Source organism: Epinephelus moara, chromosome 14 (genome assembly GCF_006386435.1).
Source record: "Epinephelus moara isolate mb chromosome 14, YSFRI_EMoa_1.0, whole genome shotgun sequence".
Taxonomy (NCBI): Eukaryota; Metazoa; Chordata; class Actinopteri; order Perciformes; family Serranidae; genus Epinephelus; species Epinephelus moara.
In genome coordinates, this window is record NC_065519.1 from 24,225,620 (window position 1) to 24,243,569 (window position 17,950).

The following is a 17,950-nucleotide window of genomic DNA, read 5'->3' on the forward strand; positions in this document are numbered from 1 at the left end:
GCAGGAATGTTAATGTGTGTTTTGGCAGGCAATGTGGTCAGCAATAAGTACTTGCCGACATAAATGTAGCTGCACCACCATTTCCCTGGCTTTCTGATATCTGCAGAAGTGTGTTTAGTGTAGAGTGTTTCACTCCTTTGTCTCTCATTACATCCGTTTTGTGTCAGTGAAAGACATATCAGCAGCAAGTGAAATAACAGCAGGCATTCTTGACATTCTTCCATTTTCTTACAATTGAATATCATATTACAGACATATGAAAGTATATGAAAACATTCCTCAATTAAAGGAAGTTGACTGGACACAAATGGAGTAATTTCCCTGTGACTGATCACAGTCTTTTGAGCTTTGCCAGGCAACCATGAATACAAATAGTGTTTCATTTTTCCCAGACTACCCTGCATATTCAACTGTTGTGGCCATTAGTAACTATAGTATACTTCATAAAAAAGTTGGATAAAGATTATAGTTTGCATTACTGTAGAAACAGTGCCATGTTTCTACACTAGCCCACAATGGACAGATCAAACACTGGCTCTAGATAGAGCCATTCGTGTTTTCATGTCGGCCACCATCGTTAGCAACCCGCCCGTGACGAGTGTTGGAAAAACACAGATTTTATTTAATGTGAAACGGCTTTATTTAGTGTTACTACTGGTTTAAATCACCGGGTAAGTTTGTTTTGGAGAGGAAGTGATCTTTGCTGATAATTCTGCTCCTGGTATAAACCTCCTGCATGCCTGGATCTTAAGTTATCAGAGAAATAAAGTGAACACACATTAAGTTACGACAGAAAAATGCTGAGCACAGATTAGCAGGTGCTGGGCCCTCGGACGGTCTCCAACATGCCAAACGGCTTTGGAGAAACACTGATTTGTAATGTGAAACTGCCTTATTCTGTGTTTCTACTGGTTTAAAATTCCCAGGTCAGGAGGAGACTTCTGTTGATAATTCGGCTCTTGTGGATAAGTGGATAACTTCCTGAACATCTGGATCAGAAATCAGGTGAGCACACATAAGTAGGTGGGCTAGCTGCCTGCCTGTGATGTGCCAAACAGCATAGGAGAAACACTGATTTGAAACGGTGAAACTGCTTTAATCAGTGCTTTTACTGGTTTCAATCACCTGGTCCATTTGTTTTAGACATGAGGAGACCTCTGCAGGTACTTTGTCTACTGGTAAAAACCTCTTGAACAATAAACACTGAGGGAATTCAACTTACCTGTTGAACTCATAGATGTCCTCTATGTTTCCAAACAGGGCACACACTTGCTCCGGTTGTATGGGAAGGTTACTCATATCAATAATGTGAGCCAAGTAATCCTGGAAAGACAGTAGAGATGGAGTTACACATAAAAGATGGAGTCACATATAAAAGGTCATATTAATATTTGTTGAATGCTTAGTCAAATGTCATACAGGCACTTCCAAATTCTTACCAGTAGAGGGAGCATGCATGTAGAAAACAATTCGCTCCTTGTGTTCCTGTTATGTCCTCTGTGATGTTTTCACATGACATTTGGTTTGACTAAGTGATTGCTACAGCTGTTCAGCTACAGTGAATGGCATGCCATCTCAAGTACAAATACAGAGAAGTGTTGCATCGTAATTTCATGGCTTTTCTGTTTTAAAAAAGCAGGATCATTACAGCAATTCACATACAGCTGATGTGATCTTTAAAGGATCCTTTTAAGGATTTGTTCCACTAGACAAGAAGCCAATGTGACTGTCTGGAAAGGCTCTGTGATACCCAGACCATAAACATCAGCACAGCCTGTTCCCCTGCCCGGATCAGACTCCCCCTGGACCTCAGGAGTACTCAGAAGTTGATAAAAATATCTAAAAAACACAGCAATATGCCAACATCTGGATGATTACCCTCCCTCTCGGTCAATAACACACTCATGTGGCATACAAACAGCTCCAATCAAGTGGAGGAGAGCGTTGACGAGAGACAAACACGCACACATGCGGCGGCTATATAAAGAGCATACCAGTAAACAGCTTGTACACACACCCAGCCTCCCAGACGATGTGGTGCAAATACACACACAGACGCACACTTCGCAGTCCTGATGGGCAGCCCAGATTAAGAGTAGAGTCATCACTTCACACTACTGAATGAACTGCAGCCGGTCATGGATGGAGAATTCCAGTGCAGTGAGAGCAATGCTGACTTGCAGTCAGCAGGGCGTCTCATAGTCTCCTATAGAAAAACTCGCCACTAGTGTTAATACCATAAACACATGACCTTTAGCATGGTGTGGGAGATTTAATGCTTTGTACAGGGTCCCTACAGAGTACGGCTAGTTGGATTTAAGACTGTTTTTAAAATGTCACTCAATGGAATTCAAGATTTTACAATAACTAAAATTAAGACCAACAAAAAACAACAACCATGAATCAACACCAATATCAGGGGGCAAGGGACAGTCTTGCCCAAATATTTACTGTAACATAAAACAATAAAAAAGTAAGATGATATACTTTGAATGTTAAAAAAAGCCCTTCTGGGCATGGCAGAGACAAGGGTGGTGATTGTGTGTTTCTCACTCTGCACGTGTGATTCAACTGCCTTGATTCCCATCATGCTGAGTTTGAAAAACATTTGGCAAAAATACACTAAGCCTTGGATGCATTGCTTTGTACTGGTTTCAGCCATGCCGTGAAATCTTGATTCTCTGCTCTGGGCATCCCAGCCTGAAATAGAATATGTGTGCTGTTGGTTCTGCTATCCTGATCTATGTCACATTGATGCATTAATACGCATTCTTAAAATTATTTATGATGCGTAGATGTTATTTTGAGATTTATATAGCAACGGCAGAAAAAAACAATTCATAAAATCCTACTTCCCATGTCTTAGCATTCTTAAGACTTTTGAAGAATTAATTTAGGACATTTTAATATCACTTAAGGCCTTATTTTTAGATCAATAAATTCAATGCCTTTCATGATTTTATAAGGATCTGCGGGGACCTCGTATGTACATGAACATCTTGTCAAAAAGTGCTACAAGCTGTGTTTTATTGAAGAATAAGAAGGGCTGTTTTGTCCTTGCAATACTGTTAAAAATCCTTATCAAGTGTATCAAGCAAGAACTACATTGAAAAATATGTCAGACCTGGTCTTTCTGAATCCCAAATGCACTGACCGCATTCTTGCTGAGTATGATTATTCTGGGTGTGTTCAGGCCAGGTGTCACGGATGAATTTACACATGCCAGACCAGCTGGGTCAAACAGCTGTTGTCAAAACTTTATTTAATGGATGAATAGTTGAGAGTGAGATCTGAGAGTGAGCGACAGACGAGATCTAAAGGCAGAGTGGACTCTGCTTCAACAGCTGCCCGTGAGTTCAGTGTTAATATCAAGTGGAAGCTTTGACTTATTTGCTGAGGAAACAATGCCAAAATGAAGTAAGAGTTTCACACGTCTCTGTCGCATTCGAGGCCTGGTGTGAAATTAAAATGAGTTGCATGGGATGGAGGCCATATTGTGATCATAAAAGAATAGAGGACACATTTGTATTAAACTGTGTTCCCACACTGTAGCCTATGGAAAAACCAATTGCTCTCCTTTTCATCTGTGTTATGTCTCCCGTTGGCGTAAAGATGGAGATGTTTGTATTGGCTGGCAAGGCCTGAGAGCTCAGGCTAGGCTGGGGCTCGCTGCAGGGCCTGTGTGACTGGGGCCAGAGCAGGCTGTTTGATGGGCTGCTGCTCCTGTCAACTGAAACACTTAGAAGTCCTGGACGTGTTTGTCAGGAGCAAGTCGTTACTCAAGCTGCGACGAGGGCAGTGCTCCCTCCCACAGCAACTGCCAGACGCCAGCACCGTCTGAGACAAGGTGAGGAGAGGTGATCGCTAGTTTACTGCAAGTCAGTCTCAGAAATGCCTCATGTGTTAAAGACATTACCATCAGTGCAGTGGAGACTGTTTGACAACAGAGCGCTCCTGTTTCTATGTACCACGGAGGAAAGATGAAAAGCCAGCGAGGTCTCTTCGTCTGGAAGTCATTTACAGACTACAAAAGGTTGAAGATGTGATAAGGTGTAAGTGGTATGTTGAGTGGAGAAATCATCCCTGGCTCATTTTCCATGCTTCACATCTCTGAGATGAGGTTTCTGCTATCTTTGACCAAGATCATAAAGCCCATGATTTCTGTCATGAAAGACCTGCACTGTGTCCTAGTTTTGACTCTGTGTTTGAACTCCAGATACGAGTCCATAGTCCCAGGCTACAGGCTGGAAACTTCCACTGCACTGTGAATATATACAGAATGATTTACATACAACACAATGACCAGATAAACTGCTCCACAGCCTCCATCTCTACGAACTCGGGGTCTCTAAACAAAGCACACAACTGCCAGATGTCAGGCATGCATTTTTGTCAACTGACCGGTTTGTTTAGAAAGCAGGGAATCAGACTGAATCCTGATTAATGAAAAGAAAAGAAAAATCCAATGGATGTTTTACTTGTTTGAGGCCACAAACAGCTGCTTGGAACACAGTAGACATTATTTGTTCTCAACAGCCGTTGAGTCCAATTCCCCCAATTTTTGCTCCTCGCTGGCCAAATTCAGTAAATCACCTACAACGAGCGCTGCAGACATTTAGTCATAGCTGCATGTTAATCCAAGCCAAACATGTGCTTTAAATACACAGAATGCTGATGATTTACTCCCTATAATATCAAATGGTTGGCTCACAGTGAATACTTGGCTGAAAGTTAAAAAAAAAAAAAAAAAAACACTAACTGTAACGGAAAATTAACTTTCAGTACAGTCAGCATAACCCTGACATCCACTCACCTCCACGATGCTGCGCAGGTCCTTGACGTACATGCGCTCTGTCTCGATGATCTCCATGACAACACGGTCCACGTAGGTCAGCTTTGGGTTGGGCGCCATGGCGTGTGTGACGACAGGCGAGTCAGGGATGTGAGGTATATCGCCACTTGCCTTCCTGTTGGATGTGGCGTTGTTATTCCACTGCCTGCTGATCACCCTGGGTTCCAGCCGTTCCCGCCAGCCGCCCCTGGAACCCGTGAGGGTGGGACTCCGCTCCCCTGCCTGCTCTCCGGTGCCTTCGGCTGGGCTCAGGTCCAAGTCTATGTCCTCCTCGCTTTGCACGGGTGGAGTGGTTGAGGAAGGAAGGGCTACGGTGCTCCCAAAAAGGCTGTGACTATCGCGGGATGAACCAGAGGACAGGGTGGACACCAGGCTCACTGGACGTTCACCCTCTCCATCCAGCGGCTCCACACATAGCCGGCTGTAACAGTCTGGGCCCAGGTCAACGTTTGCATGGTCATGTTCACTGGTGGAGAGGGGCGAAGACAAGTGAGGAGATTCTGGGACAGGTGAGAGAAACACAGACAGTAGGTAAGTGTCAGGATATGAGAGGCAGACCTGTTTTTTTTTGTTTTTTTTTCATTTGAAGCCTCTATTAAGGTTTTCAGACAGAGCTTTGAAATGCTGTTGTCATATTTAAAAGTGTCATCAGCCCCCCAAATTTCTTTTAATCGCTTTAACAAAATCCTTAATCTGAATAAACATTCATCACATTAAATGTCTTTTCTTGAACTTTTATTAAAGTTAGATTGCTTAGATCCTTAGATTGCTACTAGACAAGTGCGTGCCTCCTTTTGTGTGCAGCAAGCCAGAGGGGAAACTGCTTTTTAACCACAGTGAAAATGTTGTTTTTAAAAGGCTAAATGCCAACAAAAATGGATTGAAGCAGATCGAAACATTAGATTAAAACATGCTGTGAATTTTGGAAGTTTTCTTTCAATAAATTTTGACTTTAACATGTTACAACACTCCAGAGTTTTTGGAAATGTCTGGATTACATGATCACATTAGCTGCAGCTGTGTATACCAGGTTTAAAGGCAAACTATGCGGGATTTTCTAAAAACAAAACAAAACACCACAATATAAAGACTTACACAAAGGTAATCCCTCTACATCATCACGTACGACACAGCAGTGTGTGGCAGTGCCTGTATCTGCAGAGAACCTGCCCTCTGACTGTATTTTCTTCCTGTTTCTGTTTGGCAACCTCTGGGCAGTCATGTGTATCCCCCAGCCAGTAGCAGCACATGGTTTGGACTCTATAAAAACATAGTGACCAGCCGTTTCTCCTCTGCCCTGTGGATGCAGGCTACAGGTCTGTGTGTCTGTTTGATTGAGAACACACTTGAGCCACACACACAAGCATGCTGAATTCACACATAATCTAGCAATGCAGCACCTTCCTGCAGGACTGTCCGAAGGTGTGGGTGTTTATATTTGTGCTTCAGAGAGTAACCTCCATGTAACAATCAGAAAATAACATTTTATTATAACGATTAAATGCTTTGCTCATGCCAACACCAATCTCCTCATTCACTGTCCAGCTCACTTGACCACCACTGCTCTCTGAGACTTGTTGTGCCAAGGAGAAAGGGCCAAGTTTAAATGTTGTGTATCAAACAGAGAGCAACAAATCCTGCGTAGCATGCCTTTAAACAGAATGTACAGACATGCTGAGAAAAAGCTGTGCAGCATTCAAATGCTGATTTAGAATTTGAATGTCAATGTTGGAGGCAAACCCTCCAAACTACAATAATATCAAGGGTGCCTTTCAAGCCGTAAAAAGTTGTGTGATTCATATTTCAAAAGACACATTTAGTTTGGGTATCACATTAAAAACACCTGCTCTTTTATGGGTTTTCTTCAGTTTTATACTTTACAGTAAAAAGCTCATTATGCCTGCTCTTTTGCAGCAATGTAATAAATAATATTTCCAATTGTGCAAACCCGGCAGCTGCCCTGTACCCAGTCTTTTACCCATAGCATCTGTGCAGCTGCACTAAGGTATTAAGTTCACTTCAGAGGCTGAGATGTAAATGGCGATGGTAAACAGCCCAATTTAACATTTGCAATGCTCAGCTATTATTTCATTTAGAAAAAACTCAGTGCGTTCAGTATCTTCCTAGTACTTCCTGGTTTGCAAAGGCATTCAACACATTTACATTTCTGTTGTTGGCATTAAGTTATATAATGCTGTTCGAAGCCAGATGCACTCTAAATTGTCTTTCATGATCACGTCTCCCACCAAATGGATACATAACAGAAAGGCTACGACTGCATTAAAACACTGTCTGGGGACAACTTCAGATGATTTTAACTCGAGCTACACTGAGCAGACTGCAATCCACAAATCAATAAAAGACAGCTTGGAGCTCTGTGTTTCTACTCCCAGACTGAGACACAGAGGAGTGGTTTACAGTAAAAGGCCTCACTCAAATCATTACTGACATGGCCTAATTTCAACACAGCATATTCTATGGAAAACCCAGCCATTTCCTCTTGTTCTCCTGACTGCTGAAGACTGAACCTTGGAAAAACAGAGAGGGGGGAAAACTGATGGGACAAAAAAAAAAAAAAAGTGGGGAAGGGGACCAGCTGCTTTGTTTATATGTCTTTCTTGAACTGTGTTTGAATTTAAGAGAAATGGAATCCATATTCAGTTTCACATCCTTCCTGGCCAAATGGGGAATTTTCCTCATAAATGTTTCCTAAATATATGAAGTCATGGCGGTGTGAGAATGGAGCACTGAGAAGCCACTGTGCGGAGAGCTCCATTTCCTTAAATATTTGTGGGGCAAAGAGGTCAAAACCATTTTGCCAAGCTAAAGAAATGAAGCTTTGTTGTGTAATTTTACTTCAGGCTAACAAACGGAAATCTATGCGGCACAAACCATCATTAAGCAAAACATTAAGTGATATTGCCAAGTGGGGATGGAGAGCATAATTTGGTGTTGATGGCCAACAGATGTAGCTTATGTCATGGGGCTAAAATACACTCTCTTTTACCAGTGTTGACAAGCTTATAGCATAAATGTGTTCATCATTACATGTGCATCATTGGTCAGCCAACCACAGCTGATAACACAAACCTGATGTTGAAAGGAAAAGGTACTTTGTCAGTCTGCAAGAGGCTTGATCACTTGACTTATCTCCCGTATACAGTTTTATAAAGAACATACAGTACAACCCTTTACAGTTCTCTGGAATGAATTACACTAAACAAGAGAGATTTTTCACATGAGAGCATGGGAAGTGCCTGAAGAAAATGATTTGTGAAGTCTTGCGAAAAAATGTGATATGCAGCTGTATGATGGGAATCAAAAAAGCCTTTCAGTTCATTCAGACACACACTCATACACATACACACCTTTTGGCACCCTCAAACTTTCCATGAGTCAATACTGAGCTCAGTCTTGTTCACACTGCACAACTTGCTTCACAATCCAAGCCATCCCAACGACATAGTTCCCATGCAAAACCTCACTGGGAGAAACGGATGAGCTGGCAAGCAGAAGCTGACCGCTAGAGAAAACTCTGTTTACGCTCTGTGACAAATCACAGGGTTGATGGTGTAAAGGGAGTGTAGCGGTGAGCTATTACACCCACTACGCCACTACGAATTAGAAAGAGGCATCTGCCTTCTTTGCTCTGCTTCTGTCTGTACATTTGGTTTTAAGCTTTGCAGTGTCTGGCATGTGAAACTCCCTTCCTCCTTTCCTTCTCTTCCTCACACCGAATATTACCCTATAATAAAGCTGCTGTACTGCAGACTGCAGTCAATGCCAAGTTGAAGGGAGGGGGAAGGAACAGCACAAATCAACACGTTTGCAGAGTTTCCACACTCTCTTTAGCTGATATATTGCTCCGAATCATAATCTATCAGTTCTCAAGTACATCCTTAGCGCCAAAACAAGACAAGTCTGAATGAACTGTATTGAAAAGAAGACAGTGGTAGTGTAGGGATACTATATGACTTATCTTAGACTTCAGCACACACTTGACTCCAGCACCAGCTTCAGACACTGACTCCACAGGCAGGCATTATCTGTGGCTGATAACACACGCCGCAGGTTTCAGGGGAAAACAGCACTGGAGGACCACTCACTAACTTTGTTTGAACAGGCCATGCAGAGGAATGCAAATGATCTGGTCAACATACAGGTCTAAGACAAGCAGAGTACCTAGTCCTGCACCATGTAGTGCAAAGTGTTTCCATTCTGCCTGTCGCTCTGGACAAAGACGACTCGTGATCTGCAGCATGGTTTGCATCCCCTGGGACCCATCAACTTCATCCAGCATGTGCGGACAGTTAGGAACATGCATCTATGTCGTTGTTTTTCACCAGTTATGATGCAGTTATACTAACAAGCAACCATTGTCATACAGACAGTGTAAAAGCAGAGTGTCTGGTTGTGCTCGGAGCCACAGAGTCTCTTCAGCATCTGCAAACATTTATCACTAATCTCTGAGGGATCTGTAGCCACAGTGGCAAGGCTGTGCCTATTGCTGTGCCACCCTGTTGTCAGATGTGGGGAGTGTAAAGTTATTGGTATCAAATTTAGCCTTTTAAAGGCATATATACAAGTTTTTACTCAAATAAAGCATGATTAGGCTGTTTTTACATGTTATATGTTAGTGTGGTGCTATATTATAGTGCGATCTATGTATGCAGGTATCAATAATGTACATTTGTGTGTGTGAGCTGTGTTATGGCTTGTTTGCATTTGTTGACTGTCCATTTGTTGAAGGCTTTGCAGTGTTAAAGCCATTGCATTGATGTTAACAATGGGAAAATGTATATACATACTTAACATTCAAGCATTTTTCCCTTCAGCAACTGAGACTGATCAAAGATAAGCACAGCTTTCTGCCTGCTTTAAGGAAACATTTGTTACCATCAACTTTATTGGTAGGAAAAACAGTTTTTGGAATTGATCCTAAACTCAAATGCCAACGATGTTTTGGCACCAACTGCAGGGAAAGGTCTATAAAAAGAAACCACTGTAGCAGGGGCAGTGAGCAGCGCACACTAGTTCAAACCATCTGTTTTGTACAAAACTACCAATTGGCGAAGGCGGTCAGATATAACATCTGTACACAAACATACACTTTTGAACACGTTTTTACAATTCACCCGTCAGCATAAAATTAGGGTTAACTATGCATGTAGGTGAGAACTGTTATTTAAACACTTAAAGGAGGAGACATTTTGGAAAATGCATAATGTAGCACACTGATCACAGCAACAACAGCAGCTGAAACACGTGCAAGTACAGGTCAGGTTCAGCTTTGAGGAAGGTCGGCGCTACAGGTTTGTAATTGTTCACACAGGTCACATGTGAGGGAATGATTGCTTCATATCTACATAGTAAAAAAGGGAGTGTTAGAGCTATTTCTAGCAAGTCTTAGTTTCCTATTATTTTTGAGTCACTTCAATGCACCACCTGACCTGGCATCTCGGGAACTTTTAATTACAGGCAGATGTGCGCAAGTGAGTGTGGAGCGTGGAAGACGTCACGGGGTGGCAGTCTTTAACCGCCGCGTTTTTGGTTTATCTTAATTTTTTTATTGTTCAATGAAGTTGTTTAATACCCCATTGATTTGAATTTTGTTTTTGTAAAGGCCTGTTCATTTGGGGAATGTTTGTTTGGGGATTTTGTTTTTGAACGTGACAGTCAAGACAATCAGTTAGCATCAACTTGCAACTCTCCACACGTCCTGCAAATCAGTCAACTCTAAAATCAACCGAAGCATCTGGATCGTCAAACAGTGAGTATAACTAAACCACAGACAGTGAGTTCATCAGATCTCCTATTATGGCGTCTGAGGGTGGCTGTTCTTGAATTTATTTGGAAGCCGCAATAGGGAGGGTTCATCCCCAAATCAAAAATACATATTATTCCTCTTACCTGTAGAGCTGTTTATCAGTCTAGATTGTTTTGGTGTGAGTTGCAGAGTGTTGAAGACATTGGCCGCAGAAATGTCTGCCTTCTCTTGAAAATAATGGAACTAGATGGCACTTGGCTTGTGGTGCACTGTCTATTTCCATGGCTCCGTTACTCAAGATAATCCACAGACCCTTTGAACCTTCTTTCGACCGAACTCAACCCAGCAACCGAATCATTGCACAGGAGGAAGTGTGCATCTGCTGCTAGCTCACCATGTACCACTGAGCTAGCTAGCTAGCTAATGTTACAGCTCAGCAGAGGAGGATGCCATCAATGTTTACATTTTGCGCTGTCATGAGCACAAGCCTCTTGTACCTGAGTGGATGCATGCTTCCGTCTGTATGGTGTTACGGTTGATGGGTGTAGTTTGGCAGAAAGAAATAGTTCCTATATGAAACTGCTCACAGCGAGGTCTGTGCATCTTCAGTAACTGGGTCATGATTTCTGGAAAAAGATATAGACTTTTTCAAATGTAGTTTTTATTGGCGCTTGAGCACCACAAACTTAGTGCCATCTAGTTCCATTATATTCAAGAGAAGGCAGACATCTCTACAGCCAATATTTCCAACATTTCTCAACTCACAGGAATAAAACCATCTAGATCAATAAATAGCACTATGGGTAAGAGGAAAAATATGTTTTTGTTTTGGGTTTGAACTGTCACTTTAAAACCCATTCCTCTGAACCCATTTGTAAGCAGCATATTTGTATCTATTTACAAAAAATTCCAACCACTTCTTTCTCAACAGCTCAGTGGACAGACCTGTTAAATCGTAACTTACTCTGACAAGTTGCACAGTTACGTACATAGTCCAGAGCAACATTTTCATTCCAGCCAAGCCACAGATTTTCCCATTAACACGCCACAATTTCACTAAGTACACCACCTCAACAAAACACAATACTCCTTTGTTTCAGTGCCGCATCAATACAGCTGTTAACTCACAGACATAACCATTAACCAAGTCAAGGCTAGAGAGATAGTATAGTATTTGGACTTTACTTCAGGCACCTCAGTAACTCACAGCAGTTTTTTCAAAGTCCACTTGGTCTCAACAAAGTTGCCAGCAAAACAAGTGTGGTGAAACTGTGTGATCATTAATGGATCACATCATATCAGCTGCACGTGGACAGATTACTAACGCTGTTGCTAAAGGAAAAATGGTTGGAATGGCAGAAACAAAAAAAACTTCCAGCCCCTCATTGTAATTCTTTGAATTCCAGTTTCCTGGCTGTTAAGCCGAGGTTAACGTTTACAGACAAAGGTGTGTTAATGCTACAAGCATGACCTTCCCTTCTCTTTTGTTGCTTCCCTGAATCCAAATCCCCTGGACGGTGATTCATTTTAATGCAGCGCCGGTGTACGCAAATACAGCATGTTACCAAATAACCATGTCAAGTTAATGTAGTTGTAAATTGATTTTAGATGTTACGAAAAAGCAAATAAAATAGCTTACCAGTCCGGGACCCTTTCCTTGATTAGAAAACCAGTGAGTTTGAGGGGTCTGACTCATAAAGACATGGGTGTCAGGGATATGACAGGATATTTAGGGTAAATGCTTCTGTTTCATCGCTGAAAGCAGACAGAACATTCGCTCACCGAGGGGCTCGATGACTAATCAGTCTAGAACTAATAATGTGAAGTCTACACTTGTTTCCATTTCAGTCTGAGCTTATCATGCAGTGAACAAAGCAGACAGTTCATAAAGTTGTCCGCCAGTGACATCATGGTTACATGACTGACACGCAGTGCCTAATAAGGTGGTGCAGGAGGTGTATAGAAACACTGAAATGAAAACCCCAGCACCTGGTCATTAACTTTTGTAAAAGGCTTCAGACACAAGTACAACAAAGATGATCTGTATCTGTCTGGAGCCGTTGGTGTTTGGGACACAAAGCATTCTTTCACAAAGAAAATTCACTGGTTTGCGTAAAACTAATCTCAGCATGCTTGGTTAATGACAGACATATCTAAGAGACAGACACTAATGTTCCTATAATCTCCACTGACGTGATTATATCAGAGCACCACATTTCCAGATGAATATTACCACCTTCTCAGAGAACATGATAAGCCACAGCATGTAGCTGTGACGTTGGTTTGTTGCAAAACCGCTGTGATGATATGACTCGCATTTCATCAGTTCATGCAAACCAGCCTCCATGCAAATTATATCCATAACAAGCTACAGTTCTCTTTCCTCTATCGTCTAAAACTGCCCTGTCCACCTTCCTGGCTTGTCCAACTGCCGTTTTGCACTCACGACAGGATGACAGTAAAAAGATGTGTGTGTGCAGAGGATTACATAACAGTAAAATAATGTCTACCTGGGTTACGGTATTAGGAAACAAACTCGACAACGGTAAAACAACGGTAATAACAATGTCAGTCAAAAAATTATGGTGCGTGATGGAAAATGCTGCAAGCCTCAACAACAGATATTAACAATTCCCGTAAAGTTGAATGATTATATGTTTAAAATATTCCTACAGAGCATAGCTATATGCAAATGCACCGTATTTCCTGCAAATTCAAATCCTCACATACCTTTATGTGTATGAGGGATGAGATTCGCCCACGCAAGCAAAACCCTGAGTAGCCAAAGTGTCAAAGTCCTGGATGATGTCTAAATCACCTTCTCCAATTCCTCCTACTCCTCTGACCAGACTTTTATTATGATGAATGATGAGTGTGCACTGAACAGTTAAAAGAGGAGCAGTGTCAGAGAAAGACACACCTATATGAGTATTTCAGATGAACTTACTGGAAACCTCAACTTAAATTTCTTTCTAAATTTGCCTATGAGACTCCAAAAATAACCCAGAGTTGGTGCTAAAGCTCTTTCTGCCCTGTCTGGTCTGCTTTGTGGTCTTTTGTTTTCTAACCAAATCAGGAGCAAACAAACAGGAACAACGTGGACTATATGTATGTTCATCATGCAAATGCTTATCCCAAAGCAGCTGGCACATTTCGTGTCAGAAAAGGACTTTCTCTTTCCACTGGAGAACTGATAGGAGATAACAGTGTTTGAGAAAGAGTGACGGCATTGTGAACAGAACATCCCACTGAAAGCAACAAGCCCCTGCCTGCTCTGTTAGCAATACCTCACGCAGCCGCTCCTGCTTGATTCACACTGACTCATGTATCAAAAGGTGATGAATTTGAACCCAGCGAACAATGAATCACACCTTACGCCCTCTTGCCATATTCCTCTAGACGCTAGCTTTATGGTACCTGCAACTGCTTGAGCAATGATGATAAATAAATCTGGGAAATACTGTGCTCCATTTCATCACCTGGAGTCATCCGGGGAGAGCATTCCTTGTTTCCTGGGTGCCAGGCACTGTCTTGGCAGCTGCGTACATTACTTCAATCCCCTCAGGACAAAAGGTGTTTTTATTTTCTAGAAATGCTCGTAATCTACACCAACTTAAAGGAATACTTCGCCCACAAAATGATCACTTGTATATCAGTTACTCACCTCGTGTTACCTTGAATTCAGGAAGAAAACCTTGTGTTTCTCGTACGAAAAATCAAAAACGGCAAACATTCCTGTTGAATTACAGTAAAGAGGGACCAGGTTTAACAACAACAAGACTATAAAAACATCCTTTAACAATCTCTCACACAATTTGCACGGTATAATCAAAGTCTCATTTACCCAGTTGTATGCTCAGTACTTCCCAAACATATGCATTTTTGCTAAAACCTTACTGTTTGAAACACTTCCTTATAAACAGTCTCGTGTATGGACGGTAGCACGGCTGGGCAATTTGATATAATGCAAAGTTCAAATGCACAAAGTAAGGTTTTAGCAAAAATGCATATGTGTTAAGTACTGAGCACAGGACTGGATAAATGAGACTTGAGACAACTGCATGAGGTTTGTGAGTTTGTAAATGGATGTTTGTAAGAAGGATATTTCAGTTAAGTTTTGTTGTTGTGAAACATAGACCCCTTTACTCCAATTTAACAAGAACATTAGCCGTTTTTGGATTCTTTGTTCAGCATTGAGGCATGCGAGAAAAACGTTTTCTTCAGGAATTCAACGTAACACAGGGTCAGCAATAGATATACAAATGGCCGTTTTATGAATGAAGTACTCCTGTAAGTCTGAAGTTTACAGTTTTCTTGAAACATACCCCTTATCTTTCTTGACATAAAACATTGTTTAAAACTGTTGTCTGTTCACCTCCTGTTTGTCTTTACTGTGCTAGCACAGATTAACTACTTTGTGGAGATTCCCACTGGCCACAAAGACAACTTTCACCACCCACATTAAAGCATGTAACAAGGTGGAAAATCTTCATTCCTAATTGGCTTATTAGTATGTCCACTCACAAGCAAAGAAAAAAAACACAACAACTTCAAACCGGCTCTTGAGGCGACAGCTAATCTGCTAGCTCTTTGAGGTCCAAGTGCACAGTGTATGACCCTGCTTCCCTTCCAGGAATAAAGAGGGAATCGTGTTTTGCTACAGGCCTACATCTTAATAAAGCCCTTCCGCTCCTCAAGATCCACTCTGAACTTCCATCTTTAACACCCCTCCACAACCTCTGGCACTCAACTCCTCCCCCGGTGGCTGTTGGGAGACAGGGAGGTAGTCTTACACTGATCCCCTTGGGAAAAACTCCTCCCCACCTAGCAACGGTGAATGGCTGCCCCTCAGGAGAGCAGGAGGCGCAAGCACATAGGGTGCCTCCAAGGATTAGGCCCAGAGTCTTCACAGACCATTATCAAACAGCATGAGTCAGAACACTGGTGATTAGACACTGAGACGGATGGCCTGGATTGATTTCTTATCCCTTGATGGAGGAAAGAATTTAGGTCACTTCAAGTGTTTTTTATTTGAAATAGTCCTTTATACATGGCTTGATTTACAGCTGCTTTTGGCCTCACAAGGAGCTTTTAATGCTGTGTTAATAATTAGCCTGAAGGTTGGTAAATAAAGCGCAGTGGACAACAGAGGCTGAGTACACACACACGCTCAAATTGAACCTGCATTCCACACCGACAGTCAAGGTCAAAACATTATGCTGGGAAGTTTTGGGGGGAATTCTGTGTTTAAAAGTGAAACTAACTGTGCTTTGTGTAGTCTACAAATTGTACTCATTTACAGAGCATAATTTAACACCTGAATGCTTTTGTTGGATTTTTTGGATTCCTGAAATGCTTGAGTAAAAATGCCATCTTGGATCAGGAAATCCACTATGGCAAAATACCCAGACAAGCTAGTACACGAGTCAACATTTTTATATTTGTGGATTCAATCTTACAACATACACAAATATAAAACAGGATGGGAGGAAGGATAATACACTTCACCAGCAGCATTTAGGAGTGACATGCTTCAGAAAGGCTGGATTCCCAAATTACCAAAAGGACAAAACTCCTCAAAAAACTTTATTTTAATCCTGTAAACCTCGCCTGTGTTGGATCCTGGCTCCTGAAGGATCCAGCTGTGCCAGCTAACCTCAGTGCATAGGCATGTGATGATCCACTTAGGAAACTCCTCCATCAACAAGCCCCCCCTCTAAGAGCCCTTCAGGCCACTAACACACAACCAGCTTTGGATCCATTCAAAACCCACATTTCCTACAGACAACACCCACACACCATCTGGGTCCTGAAGTGTGAGCCCATTGTAAACTTTACCACCAATTTGATAGTCTACAACCAAGCTGCTGTCCTGTTAGCGCCTCTCTGCAGAGTCCACACAGGCTGGTGGCGGAGCAGCTGTGTGAAGTGTGGAGGGGAGAAGGTCAGGGTGGGACACTTCATTTCATTCACATCAAGCTGTTTATCACATGAGGCACAATAAAGGGTGTGATGCTGTTTCTCCTGTAGTTCAAACCTTTAGTAAGAGATTCTGTACACAGCAGTCAAATGAGGAATTAAACAGCTTGCTTTGACACTTACGTTCTTGTCTGTTGTGTGCATCACTAAACTGAAAACAGACATGTTTTTGTTTTACAATGATAAATTACAATAAACAGCATTAATGACACAAACCATCTCCTACAATAACATGTAATTAACATACGCCATTATTGTGTTTGGCATCACTTCTGAAGTGTCACTAAAATATTCGGAGGCACTGCATGCCTGCTTACAAAATGTCAGCTGAATGTGAAGTGTTATGGAGGAAGCTGATAGAGTTTTATGGATTCAAATGAGTTCCTAAGAGGCCATCTGACAGGGACATGCAAAGTTGAGAGCCTGTAACTAATGTGGGTAATCCACCGGAAGAACTCTATAGAAGGAATGTCATTGTAAGAGGCTGTAAAATCATTTACATTGAAATAAATTCTTTTGTTAGGACCACGGGAGTCTGAGCCAAACAATGATATGAAATACAGTGAATGTGGATTACAATAGTGGCTGTGTTGTATAATGATTTAAATAAATCTTACGTAACACTAGCAAGATGTTGTGGACATTCAGGGTAAACAGGGCTGTCAGGAGTTTTAGTGAGTGTCGGTGCATGACTGCAGAACTTGAACAGGAGTTGCTGCAGGCTCACCTGCCTGTGATTAATGCTACAGGCGATTAAGCAGAAAAAGAGTTCCAGTCCAGGAGCTCCATTGACAAGCCCACTCAGAGACGCAGCCATCCCTGCTATCATACATCTATATCCACAACCCTATGCCCACTGGTCTGGAAAAGCTGCAGTGAATGGAGATGATCCATCCGTCCCCCCAGAATCCCTTTAAAGCTGTACATTCTGCACACACAGCTACATTCCTGCCTGGGGTTAAGTAGGTCAGAGGGAACTCTTATCTTTGAAAGAGATGCTTCATGCTGCCTTGGGTCTGTTGATGCCTGACTGAGCCACTGTCACTGGATTGATAGGCGAGATGTACATTAGCTTTTTAACCTGATATATTTCCCATGTCGTCATGACAGTTTAGCTTAGGTGGAAATCATGAGGGGGTCTTATGTAGCTGTCTGTCATCAGATTCGTTTGGAAAAATGAATTCAAAGTGAAAAATAACAAAAAACCTCTCAACAGCTGAAAATAACTTTTGAATACATCCCGAAGAAGAACTATGATTGACGGTTAACTGTGGTGAATATTTCTAATGGGTTACGGATGTTGGTCTATAGATCAATCTTGCTGCTTTTTATTTTACTGCACTATGCAGAAC

General features: G+C 41.9%; 1 protein-coding gene across 1 annotated transcript in view; it reads right to left on the bottom strand.

The window, feature by feature from the left end:
- LOC126400507 (pleckstrin homology domain-containing family G member 3) overlaps positions 1–17,950 on the bottom strand; it is a 40,550-nt gene that overhangs the window by 11,932 nt on the left and 10,668 nt on the right. Inside the window, exons 3-4 of the mRNA XM_050061249.1 lie at positions 4,814–5,352; positions 1,223–1,323 (exon numbers count right to left, since the gene is read on the bottom strand). Coding sequence (XP_049917206.1) covers positions 1,223–1,323; positions 4,814–5,352 — 640 coding nt within the window. The remainder of the gene's footprint in view (positions 1–1,222; positions 1,324–4,813; positions 5,353–17,950) is intronic.